Source organism: Felis catus, chromosome B2, assembly GCF_018350175.1.
Source record: "Felis catus isolate Fca126 chromosome B2, F.catus_Fca126_mat1.0, whole genome shotgun sequence".
NCBI classification, from domain to species: Eukaryota; Metazoa; Chordata; class Mammalia; order Carnivora; family Felidae; genus Felis; species Felis catus.
In genome coordinates, this window is record NC_058372.1 from 98,593,772 (window position 1) to 98,609,365 (window position 15,594).

Sequence of the window (15,594 nt, forward strand, 5' to 3'; positions counted from 1 at the left end):
AACCTTACATTGTCCTTTTACTCATTTACTAGGCATTCATATTAACACTAAGTTCATTCTGAGGTGTTGTTCATTTTTTTAATGTTACCGTATTGTTTTGTACTTTAACTCATTGTACTTTTTTCTAACTCATTTCGTGTGGTTAGATACCCATGCACACACACACACACACACACACACACACACACACACACACACATTTTCCTAGAGTCTAAGACTGATTACAGGTTGGCACCATTCATATTTATTTTCCAGTGTTTTCTTCCCCTGCCACCCACACTGTGCATTGTATTCTGCTCACATTTTATGAATGCGTATTGACTTGACTGATTTGACTCTTAAGTAGTGAAAGGCTTTGGGAGAAGCTCTCCTGGGGATGTAATGTGTCAAGATTAAGGCTTGCCAAGAGTTGATACAGGTCCTTCATGTCTCTTGCACCAAATCTTGCTAGTTATTGAACACACATTATATTGCAGAAATTAATTGTTACAATGTTCCTGTTGAATACAAACCGGACATTTTAAAACTTAAATCCCAGGATCCACATAAGAGTGAAAACATATGGTATCTGTCTTTCTCTTTATGACTTATTTCACTTAGCACAACACTCTCCAGATCCATCCACGTTGCTACAAAAGGCCATATTTCATTCTTTCTCATTGCCAAGTAGTATTCCATTGTGTATATAAACCACAATTTCTTTTTAAAAAAAAATTTTTTTTAACGTTTTATTTATTTTTGAGACAGGGAGAGACAGAGCATGAACAGGGGAGGGTCAGAGAGAGGGCGACACAGAATCTGAAACAGGCTCCAGGCTCTAAGCTGTCAGCACAGAGCCTGACGTGGGGCTCGAACTCACGGACCATGAGATCGTGACCTGAGCCGAAGTCGGCCGCTTAACCGACTGAGCGACCCAGGTGCCCCAACCACAATTTCTTTATCCATTCATCAGTTGACAGAAGACCATGGGAGAGGGGAAGAAAAAAAAAAAGTTAGAGAGGGAGGGAGCCAAACCATAAGAGACTCTTAAAAACTGAGAACAAACTGAGGGTTGATGGGGGGTGGGAGGGAGGGGAGGGTGGGTGATGGGTATTGAGGAGGGCACCTTTTGGGATGAGCACTGGGTGTTGTATGGAAACCAATTTGACAGTAAATTTCATATTAAAAAAAAAAACCTTAAATCCCTGTCATTACTGTAGACTTTATTTGCTTCTGATGTAAAGATAAGTATACGTTAGACTTGTCTCTTCTCACTTTTCTCATTCTTCCTTCTCTCCTCAGCAAGCTGTGTAATGTTCTTGATCGACTGAATGTGATTGCAGAAAGTGTGGTGAAGAAAACTGGGTTCTTTGTAAACCGCCCTGATTCTTACTGTAGCATTTTGCGGCCAGATGAAAAGTATGTATGGTGTAAAAACTTAAATCAAGAATTTTGCTCTTGTGGATAAAATTATTGTAAATATGAGCAGTTTGTATTACTTGAAAGATGGATGAATTTATTTCTTTGGGGAGACAAGACAAGCTGCTCATGTGATTGTGGAATGAACTTTCACTATCAGCATGGGATTTCCTCTGGCGGTTGTATAGACTTCTGATGGAAGCCACAGAATATCTCTTATTCATGGAATAAACATTACATCAGATGTTGCTGCCAAGTAAAATTTTCTGCAATGAATTCTATTTTTCAGCATTAAGGGCAGGAATTTTTTTCCATAGACTAAATACATTTATGAAATGTAAATTTTTTCCTATGACATTTTTATGAAAATCATGTTTATCACTGTATTATAGTTATTGTTCACAAACCTTTCTTCATTACTACTTTGTGAGCTTCTTCAGATCAAGGATCCTGTTTTATGTGTCTTTTAATGAACTAATGTTATACCTTCCCAGCATTTTATTTTCAGCTAACAAAGTTAATTATAATGGTAAAAACCAAAAAACCGCACAGAGCAAAAACCAACTGTCGTGTGTATATCTTTAGAAATCATCCTTTTCTGGGGCGCCTGGGTGGCTCAGTCAGTTAAGTGTCCAACTTTGGCTTAGGTCATGATCTCACAGTTCGTGAGTGAGTTCGAACCCCGTGTTGGGCTCTGTGCTGACAGCTCAGATCCTGCAGCCTACTTCCAATTCTGTGTGTGTGTGTCTCTCTCTCTGTCCCTCCCCGGTCACACTCTGTCTCTCTGTCTCTGTCTCTCTCTCCCTCAAAAATAAATAGACAAATAATAAAAGAAAGCATCCTTTTGTTACAGTTTGAATTTTGGGATATCTGTGACGGTGGTCCTCAAGACCATTCCCAGGATCCTTGATTCATGAGGAAACATCAAAGCATTCAGCATATTGTTGTACTCATGGCTGTGATTTATTAATGTCAAAGGATACAAAGCAAAATTCGCAAAGGGAAAAGGCATATGTGGCAAAGTCTGGAGGAAATAGGTGAAACTTTCAAAGTTCTCTCTTAATGGAGTCGCACAGAACATGCTTAACTCCCCCTGCAACCTGTTGTCACAGCATGTGTGAAATGTTGCCAGTCAGAGAAGATTATTAAATACTCAGCGTCAGGGTGTTTTATTGGAGGCTGGTCCCCTAGACAGCTCTGCTTGACACATACCAAAATTCCTGACTCCCGTAAGGAAAGAGGTTGTTCAGCAAAACCATATTGTCTCTACAGTTTAGGTACAGTAAGGCACTCTTGTCTGTCGGGGAATGGGAACACAAGTTCCCAGATGCCAGCCAAGGACCAACTGTGTTAGAAGGCCTTTCTGAGGAAAGCAGTCAGATCTGTTAACTCTTTTCTTTACTGCATCTTCTTTTAAATAATTAAAATATCTTGGGGGTCCCCAGTGGCTCAGTTGGTGAAATGTCCGACTCTTGGTTTTGACTCAGGTTACAATCTCATGGTTTCATGAGTTTTAGCCCCACGTCCGGGCTCAACAGTGTAGAGCCTGCTTGGGATTCTCTCTCTCTACCTCTCTCTCTCTGCCCCTCCCCCGGTCACACTGTCTCTGTCTCTCTCAAACTTAAAATTTTTTTTAAATAATTAAAATATCTTAAGAAATTAAAATGTTTTAAATAATTAAAATATTTTAAATAATTAAAATAAAATAGCAATTTCATTATATAGTACTTAGAACATACCCCCAGGCATTCATTAGTACATGGAGAAAATAAGAAGGAGGGAAAATAATAAGGAAGTCTGCAAAAACAACCAAAGGTATGCAACAAAACTCCATGAAATAAAGCTAGAGGAGGTGGAGAATCTTAACACTGAGGGAAGGAGGATAAGGCTTGGAAGATTTTATTAGAAAGATCCCCTGCAATTACTATTCATGTCTGTAGAGACCAAAGAGGAAATAGGCTTAAATTAATGCAACAGGGATTTTGGTTGAACATGGGTGATAAATGCCTGAGTTGTGCGACACTGGGGCAAGTTAAGTTGCTTCTTTCCTGGGTTTCCCTGTGTTCTCCGTGAGGAGAGAGAGCGTGGATAGCATTCCATCTTGGTTATTTGCATATTCACTTACCAGAAAGAATGAAAGTAAGCAGAATCAGCTGGTCATTCTGGTGCATTCAGCCCTATTACTTTGATTCTTTATAAAGAGCTAGTACCAAAAATGAATATAGATTATGCTATTAAAATTTTTTTAAAGCATCTATTTTTAAACACAGGTGGAATGAACTAGGAGGATGTGTGATTCCCACTGGTCGCCTGCAGGTATAGATATTATATTAATAGTGAATAGAATCTGTATTCGCAGTGCATGATGTTTTCTGAAAGTAGTTGTGGAGAGAGAGATACTTCTTATTTAATGCAAAATTATTAATCAGGATTTTTAAAAGCCTTACTGCTAGTGTTTAACTCTTACAAATGATGTGCAACTAAAATAATAATGGCCTGTGGATTTTTTCTTAAACATTATAATTTTTATTATTGGAAATTGAAACATAAACAAATGGGAAAAGAATAAATTCGAATCACTTTGGAAAATGACCCAGATACAATCACCATATATATTAATCATGCTTTAATAAAAATAAGGCCCCAACCACTGAATATTTGGTTTCTACAATAAAAGAGATCTATCAGGGAAAAAGCAACATATTTTACTAATCGGTACATGTGGAAAATGTTAGTTATCTGTTTTATCTTAAACTCAAAAAGAAAATTCAAATATAGACTAGAAGGTATAGCAATGCCATTGCAGCAATATTAAGTGAGCAGCAAATGTAACCTTTTATAATGTTCTTCATTATTTGTGCAGGAATAATACCCTGTCTACAGCTTTTCTTCTGTTTTTTAAGAAAAGAAATCTAAAGTGGTATAGAAGCAGTTTTGGTCACTGAATAATGGTTGGAAAACCTTAAGGTATTTCTCTTTAGACTGGTGTTCTTCGAACCAACTGTGTGGACTGTTTAGACCGCACCAACACGGCACAGTTTATGGTGGGAAAATGTGCTTTGGCTTATCAGCTGTACTCCTTGGGACTGATCGACAAGCCTAATCTACAGTTTGATACAGATGCAGTTAGGTAAATCTTCTTTTCTGCCTTTTGAGTGCTGGTAATGACAGAAAGCAAAACTGATTAGTAATAAGGAATTCTCTGAACTTGTTTCTTCATTTAGCTTCTCAAAAATTATGTTGCTAAAACTATTCAAATCAATTCTGTAATAAATATTTTTATTAAAGACCTGTGTGTTATTGCCATGGTTTTTATTTTTTGTTGGTGTTAATTATCAGTAAACACTATGCTCTTTAGATAAATCCAAAGTGCTTTAGGTAAATACAGACTAGTGGTTTTAAAAAAAAATAAATTCAGACTGCATTAGAAAGAAAAAGTAATGTGACTTCGTACATTTGGAATTAAAAATATAAGGCATATAAAAGATTGATTCTTCATTAAGGATTACTGTGTCTTCACTGCCCATTGGATCCATGGCACTGCGTGAAGTGCTGTTTCTTGAAAATACAATGATGGTTGTTATCGGTCATCTGATGGAGTCATAAAGGCTCTGTTGAGCAAAGAGATCAGCTTCCAAATGGCCAAATCCACAGATACCGCTGCACTGAAAATCTTAACAGGCACGTGAAGAAATACGAGTTTCAAACATGTTTTTAGGAAAGAATATGGTTTGTCTGTCCCAGAAAGGCAGAAAATTCTGTTGTGGGAGATAAATTGATCTGAAAAATCAATTAGAAAGATGAAAAATGTTAGAAGTCTTTCAATAAGTTTAGAACCACCGTGGTCTGGCTTTGGTGGGTTACGTTTTTGGTGCCCTTACTTCCTTTTCAGTGTTTTCTTTGATTTTGTTACTTTTTAGATTATTACTATAGTGTATATTTTGCACGTACATTTATCATCAAGAGTCTACTTGGAAGGCTTTTAGGAATTCAAAGGTGGCTAAGTGAAGAGCGTGTATAACACTTTCGGTAAAATTTTTTAATGTTTGTTTTTCTTTGGTTTAGGTTATTTGAGGAACTCTATGAAGATCATGGGGATACCCTGTCCCTTCAGTATGGTGGTTCTCAACTTGTTCACCGTGTCAAAACCTACAGAAAGATAGCACCATGGACCCAGCACTCAAAAGACATCATGCAGACCCTGTCTAGATATTACAGCAATGCTTTTTCAGGTAATTCTGGAATAATAAGCATTTCTACAACTTTACCTGATGTGCATTTTTCTTCTTATGCATTTTCCTTTTTTAAGCAATCTGGCTAAGTGAAACCAAAATTAAATATTTTGAAAGTTTAAATTAAATAGAATCTCACTTTGAAGGTGCTCAACAACAGATTTGTTGTCTCACAGTTCTGGAGGCTAGAAGTCGAAAATCAGGGTATGAGCAGGGCCGTGCTCCTTCTCCCTGAAGGCTCCAGGGGAGAATCCTAACTTGCTTCTTAGCTTCTGATGATTGCTGGTGATCCGTGGCTTGCAAGTACGGCACTTTAATTTCTGCCTCTGACTTTGCCTGACATTTTCTCCTTGTGTCTGTGTCTGCATGGCACTTTCCCTGTGAGTCCCTCTCTTCATGTAAGGACACTAGTCATAGTGGATTATGGGCTGCCCTACTCTAGAGTGACTGTGTCTTTTTTTTTATTTTTTTATTTTTTTAATGTTTATTTTTGAGAGAGAGGGTGTGAGTGGGGGAGAGGCAGAGAGAGAGGGAGACACAGAATCCAAAGCAGACTCCAGGCTCTGAGCTGTCAGCACAGAGCCCCACACGGGGCTCAAACTCACAAGCCATGAGATCATGACCTGAGCCAAAGAAGGTCGCTTAACCGACTGAGCCACTTAAGTGCCCCTAGAGTGACTGCATCTTAACTGGATCATATCTGCAAAGACTCAACTTCCGAATAAGGTCACATTCACAGGTCCCAGGGCTTACGGCTTTACCATATCTTTTGGGGGGACACAGTTCAACCTGTAACACTCATGTAAGTAGTGTGCCAATATGTTCCTATCTCTCTGGGGGTGGGTTACCATGGAAAAGGTTGAAAACTGTTCTGATGGAAAGGGAGCATCCACTCTTCTGTACTCTGTTATCATTGTCCCTATAATGGGAATGATTATTGATCCATAAGGACCAAGTAAAGTGTTTTTTAATAAGACTGGGGGACAGAGAGAATGAATGTGTAGCTGTACATTATTTAAAAAGCAAGGAGTGGGGCGCCTGGGTGGCGCAGTCGGTTGAGCGTCCGACTTCAGCCAGGTCACGATCTCGCGGTCCGGGAGTTCAAGCCCCGCGTCAGGCTCTGGGCTGATGGCTCAGAGCCTGGAGCCTGTTTCCGATTCTGTGTCTCCCTCTCTCTCTGCCCCTCCCCCGTTCATGCTCTGTCTCTCTCTGTCCCAAAAATAAATAAACGTTGAAAAAAAAATTAAAAAAAAAATAAAAAGCAAGGAGTACTATTAAAAGATAGAAAATGGTCGTGGAAAGATAAGACAAAATTGTCCACAACTGCGAGAAGAACTATGAAAGCAATTATTTTATGAATAATGTGGCTAAAACAGACTTTATTTTGAGAAGCATGGTGTCGTTGGGGTGTACAACTTATTTTAAAAATACAGTGGATATTATGTTAGGACAATATATTTATAGAACCATTCTCTTTAAAACACTCAAGATAACTTTACAAAACTTAACTTCCTTACGTTATTCCTCTGGGGTGGGCAGGAAGATGCTTGAAATTAAGTTGTTAGGAATTTTTTTCCTCTCATTACCAAAAAAATTTATGTAGACAGACAAACAGCAAATTAAGTCAAAAGATAAGCTATGGAGAATTTTGAAACCTACCATCAAATGCTAATTTTCTTTAGATATAAAGAGCCAGTATTTCCTTTAGCTGTAACAAGCCAAAATAAAGAGACCAACAGTTTAAGAGAAAAAAATAGGAAAATGAAATGTACAGTTCGTAGGGAAAAAAATGCAATGGATTCCAAACATATGAAAGAAAGCTCAACTTCACTATCTTGGCTATTGTATGTAATGCTCCAGTGAACATAGGGGTGCGTCTTTTTGAATCAGTGTTTTTGTTTTCTTTGAATAAATACCTAGAAGTGGAATTGCCAAATCATATGGTAGTTCTTGTTTTAATTTTCTGAGGAACCTTTGCACTGTTTTCCACAGTGGCTGCACCATTTTACATTCACACTAACAGTGCACAAGGATTCCCTTTTCTCTGATTCCTGGCCAACACTTGTTACTTGTTGTCTTTTTGATAATAGCCATTCTGACAGATGTGAAGTGATATTTCATTGTGGTTTTGATTTGCATTCCCTGGTGATTAGTGATGTTGAGTATCTTTTCATGTGTCTCTTGGCCATCTATATGCCTTCTTTGGAGAAGTTTCTCTTCCGGTCCTCTGCCCATTTTTTAATCAGTTTTTTTTCAGTTTACTTATTTATATTGAGAGATAGAGAACAAGTGGAGTAGGCGCAGAGAGAGAGATGGGGAAGGAGGGTGGAGAGAGAGAATCCCAAGCAGGCTCCACACTATCAGCACAGAGCCCAGTGCGGGGTTCAGACTCATAAACGATGAGATCATGACCTGAGCTGAGATCAAGAGTTGGGCACTTAACCAACTGAGCCACCCAGGTGCCCCAATTGTTTGTTTGTTTTTAATCAATTGTTTTGTTTTGTTTTTTTATATTGAACTGTGTGAGTTCTTTATATATTTCGAATATTATCCCCTTATTGGGTATATCATTTGCAGATATCTTCTCCCATTCAGTAGATTATCTTTTCATTTGTTGCTGGTTTCCTTCACTGTGCAAAAGCTTTTTAGTGTGATGTAGTCCCATTTGTTTATTTGTTGCCCTAGGTTGTTAGGAATTTTATTGTTAGTTTGTGTAGACAGATTGATGCTATATGGGCAACCCACCTGAGTCTCTTTCAGGCTCATTTTAAAAATTGTTCTGAAACTTCACATATTAGCATGCTCTGAGCTTTGTCTTTAAGAAGTACCTTTGGTTTCCAACATAGCTGGTTACATCAGCAGTTGGAGGATGCCAATAAGGAAAGAAGAGATACCTAGATACTCCCTTCAGGTGTTAGGAAGAGCTTTATAATTATAACTGTCTGAAGGACCTTGATAAGCTCCTTCTAAATTTTTTTTTTTTTTTTTTTTTTACATTTACTTTGGTAAGCTGAATTTTTTTGCTGAAGCTTGTTGAATTTAAATCCTATTATAAGAGGGTGGGTGGCTCAGTCAGTTAAGTGGCTGGTGAAATGGTTAAGCTGCCGGTTAAATGTCCAACTCTTGATTTCACCCCAGGTCATAATCTCACAGTTGTGGGATTGAGCCCCATGTCAGGCTCTGTGCTGGGCATGGAGCCTGCTTGAGATTTTCTCCCTCCCTCTCCCTCTGCCCCTCCCCCACTTGCGTGCATGTGCTCTCTCTCTCTCCCCCAAAAGAAAAATAAATAAAATAAATCCTATTATAAGAAAGAAAGAGAAGATATATGATACCTTTAGCAGTTAATAACAGATCTGTACACATGCATAAATACATACAGACAGGCACACATGTGTAATTTATAATTATTGTGTGTGTGTGTGTGTGTGTGTGTGTGTGTATGTGTATGTGTGTGCATGCATGCATAGGGGAGAATCAGATCCTTCTCAAACAGATTTGAAAAAAAGAAAAGTTCTCACAAGGTAAAGACCACAAAGCCTGCCATACTTGGAAAACACATGGAGGTGGCACCACACAGCATTATGATAGTGCTGTAAAGTAGTGGGACAGTTTCTTTCCCTTTCTGCTCACCACTGGAACAGGGGCATACGAGGGAGAACATTTTAGTTTATCAAGACTAGTGAGACAGCCTTCTAAGGTGATCCTTCTGAGGTTTAGAGTGAATAAGCTGTGTTTGGCTATAGCAGGAAGAAGACACTTGGCAATAATTTTTGTTTCAATAACATTTTAAATAACATTAATAACTATTCACCTTTCCTGCAACCAAAGCAGTTAAACTTGGCAGAAGAAAAAGTTGCAACTAAGTACTCTCAGTTTAACCCCTCTGCCATGCTTTGAATCCCATCCCTTCATGCTTTCCCTGTAGCTTTCGTTGCTGCACATAGTCCGTTTCCCCCTCTCTACTGCTTCATTTCCATTAGCACGAAAGCACTCCTTGGTATTTTCCTTTTGACTTTTCCTTCCATCCTCAGTCCTGTGTCCTCCCTCCAGCTACAGTCCTTTTCCTTTGCGTTCCTAAGCAAAACCTCTCTAGTTATCTGCCTGCCTGTTTCCTCTTGTATCCTGTTCTCTCTACCTGTTCCACTGGGCATCCTCCCTATCATGCCACTGAACCTGTGCTTTTCAGAATCACCAGGAGTCTCCATATTGCCAAGCCAATGGTCACTTTTCTGCCTTCATCTTATGGGGCCTGTCACCAGCTTTGATCACAGTTGACCATTCCCTCTTTCTTGAAACTCACCTGTGTAGTATCTCACCCAGTCTCCCTATTGATGTCTCCTGCCCCATTTCTAAACCCTCTTCTTTTCTTTCTGCACTTTTACCTTAGGGGCATCTCATCCAGCTCTTAAGTACCATGCATTTGACACTCACCTTTCTATCTCTAACCTTTGACTTCTCTGTTGAGTCCCAGACTTGTTTACCTAAAAGCTGACCTAGCTAACATCTCTTCTTGAATGTTTTATGAGGTTTCTGTAGGTTCTATAACAAATTACCATAAAATTAGTGCCTTAAAACAACACCCATTTATTATCTCATAGTTTCTGTGGGCCAGAAGTCTGGGCACAGAATTACTCAGCTGTGTTATCCACCTAGGGTGTCACAAGGCTGAAGTAAAAATGAAGGTGATGAAGTCAAATGAAGCCAAGATTCAGTCGGTGTCGGGAACCTGGGCTCTTACCTGGAGGCTTCCACGTTCATCCAGGTTGATGGCAGAATCCCATGCAGTTAAAGGACTGAAGTCCCTGTGTCCTTGCTGGCTGTTGGCTGGGGTCATTCTCAGTTCCCAAAGGCTCCTTGCCTTCCTTGACTCGTGGCCTACTCCATCTTCAGAGCTAGCAACCATACACTGAATCCTTCTTGTGCTTCTAATCTTTCTGCCTTCCTTTCTACTCTCCTCTTCTGCCTTTGAAGGATTTTTGTGATTACAGTGGACCCACCCATGTACGATACAGGATAGTTGCCCTATCTTGAAGTCAGTGATTAGTAACCTCAGTTACATCTGCAAAGTCCCCTTTGCCATGTGATATAAAATATTTATGTGTGTGACACTAGAGAGAAAAAGGTCTTGTGGACCAGATTTCTTACTACCATGGATATCTTTTTAAAAATTATTTATTTATCATTTAAATTTTAGTTAACATACAGTGCAAATATTGGTTTCAGGAGTAGAATTCAGTGATTCATCACTTACATACAACACCCAGTGCTCATCCCAGCAAGTGCCCTCCTTAATACCCATCATCCGTCTAGCTCATCTCCCACTCACCTCCCTCCATCAACCCTCAGTTCGTTCTCTATCATTAAGAGTCTCTTGTGGTTTGTTTCCCCTCTCTCCTCTTTTTTTCCCCCTTCCTATATGTTCATCTGTTTTGTTTCTTAAATTCCACATATAAGTGAAATCATATGGATTTGTCTTTCTTTGACTGACTTATTTCACTTCTCATAATACACTCTAGTTCCATCCACATTGTTGCAAATGGCAAGATTTCATTCTTTTTGATTGCCGAGTAATATTCCATCGTCTACATATACTGCATCTTCTTTATCCACTCATCAGTTGATAGACATTTGTGTTCTCTCCATAGTTTGGCTATTGTTGATAACGCTGCTATAAATATAAACATTGGGGTGCACGTACCCCTTTGAATATGTATTTTTATCCTGTGGGTAAATAACTAATAGTGCAATTGCTGGGTCATAAGGTAGTTCTACTTTTATTTTTTTGAGGAATCCCCATACTATTCTGTCGAGTAGCTGCACCAGTGTACATTCCCATCAACAGTACAAGAAGGTTTCCCTTTCTCCACATCCTCCCTAATACCTGTTGTTTCTTGTGTTGTTCATTTTAGCCATTCTGATAGGTGTCAGGTGGACTCTCATCATGGTTTTGATTTGTATTTCCCGGATGATGAGCGATGTTGAGCATCTTTTCATGTGTCTGTTGGCCCTCTGGATGTCTTCTTTGGAAAAGTGTCTTTTCATGCCTTCTGCCTATTTCTTCATGGGATTATTTGTTTTTGGGGTGTGGAGTTTGATAAGTTCTTTATAGATTTTGGAGACTAGCCCTTTATCCATACGTCATTTGCAAATATCTTCTCCCATTCTGTTGGTTGCCTTTTAGTTTCGTTGATTGTTTCCTTTGCTGTGCAGAGCTTTTTATCGTGAGGAAGTCCTAATAGTTCATTTTTGCTTTGGTGTACCTTGCCTCTGGTGATGTGTCTTGTGAGAAGCTGCTGTGACCGAGGTCAAAGAGGTTGCTGCGAATGTTCTCCTCTAGCAGTTTGATGGTTTCCTGTCTTACATTTAGGTCTTTCATCCATTTTGAATTTATTTTTGTGTATGTTGTAAGAAAGTGGTCCAGTTTCATTCCTTTGCATGTCGCTGTCCAGTTTTCCCAGCACCATTTGCTGAAGAGACTGTTTTTTTTCCATTGGAGATTCTTTCCTGCTTTGTTGAAAATTAGTTAACCATGTGTTTGTGGGTCCATTTCTGGGTTCTGTATTCTGTTACATTGATCAATGTATGTGTTTTTGTGCCAGTGCCAAAACTGTCTTGATGATTACAGCTTTGTAATACAGCTTAAGTCCAGAATTGTGATGCCTCCCATTTTGGTTTTCTTTTTCAACATTACTTTGGCTATTTGGAGTCTTTTGTAGTTCCATACAAATTTTAGGATTGTTTGTTCTAGCTCTGTGAAAAATGCGCTAACTACCACAAGTATCCAGTAAGAATCTCAAGTGATCATTTTTGAGACTGACTCAAATGTGTTTCTCCACTTGGTTTTTCCACTTCAGCACCCATTGCTCAGTTCAGAAACCTAGGAATCATCCCCGATTCCTTTTATTTTCCTTACTTATCTCCCCCTCCCCTCCACCCCGGCCCCATCTCTAGGCAACTCTCATCTCAACCTCCAGAATATATTGTAGATCCTTCTGCTGTGTTTCATCCTGACTGCTGCCATGCTGGTGCAAGCAGTCTGAACAACTGTTTTCGCTCCTGATCCACCTCCTGCCTCCCTGCTTCTGCCCCTGCTGTAAATAGCAGCCAGAGGGATCTTTTCAAAACTGAAGTCAGACAGTGTCACTTCCCTCTTTAAAATAAAATAAAACTCTCCACTGTAACCTACGAGGCCTGTGTGACCTGGTGCCTTTTGTCTCTAATTTGGCTGTTTCCCTGGTCCACTGCCCTCCACCCTCTCTGGCCTTCTCTTTATTCCCGGAGCTGCCCAGTTTGTTACCCCAGCAGGCCTTTGTGTCTGTTTGTTCTGCTTGAGCACAAAGCCCCCAGAGCTTTGTGTGACCACCTCTTTCTCATTTTTACAGTTCAAATGTTACTTCCTCAGACATTTCAGCCTCTACCCCTGCCCTGACTACCCAATCTAAGTGGCTCTGTCCCCTCCCTTCGCTCCCATATTGCTCTCTTTCAGTGTCTTCATAGAACTTACATCCCTTGAATGTACCTTATACATTATTTACTTGTGTATATTTTTATTTGCCAATTGGAATGTGAACCCCACCTGGAGCCAGAGTAAGTATTATATATTACTGTTTCCCCGGTGTGGAACATATAGGTTCTTGGATGAGTGAATGAATGGTAGTTCTTTTTTTTTAATTATGAAAGTAATTATAGAAAATACAGAATAGCTCACAATAAAATCATATAATCTTTACCTTCCAAAGATAGCCACTTGTTCATATTTAGGAGAACATGACTCTTCCATACATGTAATATTTATATTCTGCATTTGCCCTTTTAGATAATGTGAATAATCTTTATGACCTTAAATATTCTTCTACAACATGATTTTTAGCAGCCTTATGGCAGTCTATCATTTAGAAACATCGTAACTTAGTTGCTATTACTTTGCATTTAGTTTCCTTTTAAACATACACTCTTTTTTGCCATATTTTTGATGTTAGGAAAGTTCCAGAAGCATATCAGGTCAGAGACTATAGATATTTCAGGGAAAGTAGAATGTTCCTGTGAAAACTTTGGTAAGCTGAAATAGCATAAAGTGAAGAGTATCCCCCACTTTCCAGAAGTCTGAGTTATACCACTTTGCTTTTAGGAAAGTCCTACATTAGTACAGTAACAGCTATTTTCATAAAAGTTAAAATCCTCTTCAGATTTTTCTGTTAGCATTAACAGGCACTAATGTAGGTCTTTCCTAAGCCAAGAGGCATAATGCAAACTTTCAGAAAGCAAGGAATATCTGTGTTGCCAAATTGCCTTAGAGAATGGATACCGTCGAGCAGTTAATGTTCCCTCAGCAGAGTACAGGAGTGCCCATTTTGACAAGTATTTGCCACCTTAAATAGGTAAGAAATCGTATATTGTTTTAATTAATATTTGTTGGATAACTAGTAAAGTTGAATGTTAGTATGTTCATTGTCCATTTCTGTTTCTTTCGAAAATTGCATGTTTCTCTTTTTCTATTCCAGTGTTGATCTCTGTCTTTCTCACATTTAATTGGTATTTATTTCAATAAATAGTATGAAGTAGGGATCTAATTTTATTGTCCCCTCCCCTGCAATAATTAAACAGTGCTATTTATTGAATAACATTCCTTTCCATTACTGATTTCAGAGGCTACTTCATTACAAACTTAATTTAGTATTAGCATCATAAATATTCTAGTTCCAAAATAATTTTTCGCTAATTAAAAATAATTAAAAAGGATTGTTATATTCAAGCCTCATCTGTTTCATACATACATAATAAACTGGTTAGTGTTTAGCTGTTTGAGTGGAGTTTGAATGGGGTATTACTCTTTTTTCCTTTAAAGCATGATTGAGTACAAAAATAGGTAATCATTGTCCTCTTGTTATCTACAACTACAGAGAACCTACCTGTTTTAAGCCCTTATCCATATCCAAAGTATTACTGTCTTCCTGAGGGTGATTGTCTTATTTGCAGTCAAAAGTAGGCAGGAAAAGAACCTCAGGCTCATTAAACCGGCCTTGGAGTCCTTAGGGACCATGTACACCATGGGTATATTTTAAGTTATAGCAACAGCAGCACATTCAACAAGTCTTCCTTATGATCCTTTGAAGACGTATCTTTTATTTGGTTATGTTTCTCACATCTCACATTTTATCACACTTGCTAAAAATTAAAGGAAGCAACTATCCAGTTTAAAAAATGAAAGACTCCTTGAAAACGCAGCTGAAAAATGGAAAGCTTCTCTAGATAGCATTAAGATATTTTGAGGTCCTGCATAGTATGAGTTATTAAGTGCCATCAAGGCTATTCAAGAAGCATGAAGAATGTAATTACTATAAAAGCAGCTTGTTTACTTTTGTACTGTGTAAAGAGGGTGCAAATTGGGGCGGTAATGTCTGCATCATTTAATACTTGTTTTCTCTCAAAAGTGGCAAAAAGTCTCCAAATATATTCAGCATATGAACACATCCCTTTTATATATTACTTTTGGCCTGAAAGGTAAATGCTGCTTTAATGGAACACTTCCTGTCAAAATACTAGTAACGGGAATACATGTTTGATGTACCATATTTCATTTATTGCTTTTGCCGAAATGACCAAATAGTCCATGAGAACAGTGTTGCTAATTTCAGAAATATCTGTGTTCACTGTAGCTGTTGGAAGATTGATTTTATGGTAATGTTATCTTGTTTCAAAAGCAGCCCTTTCTACTGGGCTGTCTTTAGTTCTGTGCTCATTTTCAGAAAGAGGTTATTATTTATATTGTGGCTGCCTGCCCCAAACTTGAATATACAGGGCTCCGAGACAAGAATGGAAAGAAGGAAATGAGGAGAAAGAATGTAGGACACCAGTGCAGAATGGGAAGGGTGTTTCATGAGACCCTTTCATGCTTATCATCATTTTTACCAAAATATAATTAGGAAAGGAAGGAAACACAATATATATGCATACATAAGTTAGT

At 38.6% G+C, this 15,594-nt stretch overlaps 1 protein-coding gene across 4 annotated transcripts in view; it reads left to right on the forward strand.

Moving 5' to 3' along the window:
- FIG4 (FIG4 phosphoinositide 5-phosphatase) overlaps positions 1–15,594 on the forward strand; it is a 131,820-nt gene that overhangs the window by 50,807 nt on the left and 65,419 nt on the right. For all 4 annotated transcript variants that reach the window (XM_023254237.2, XM_023254238.2, XM_045058612.1 and 1 more), the window contains exons 12-15: positions 1,282–1,398; positions 3,669–3,714; positions 4,380–4,528; positions 5,464–5,630. In XM_023254237.2, the coding sequence (XP_023110005.1) occupies positions 1,282–1,398; positions 3,669–3,714; positions 4,380–4,528; positions 5,464–5,630 (479 nt within the window). The remainder of the gene's footprint in view (positions 1–1,281; positions 1,399–3,668; positions 3,715–4,379; positions 4,529–5,463; positions 5,631–15,594) is intronic.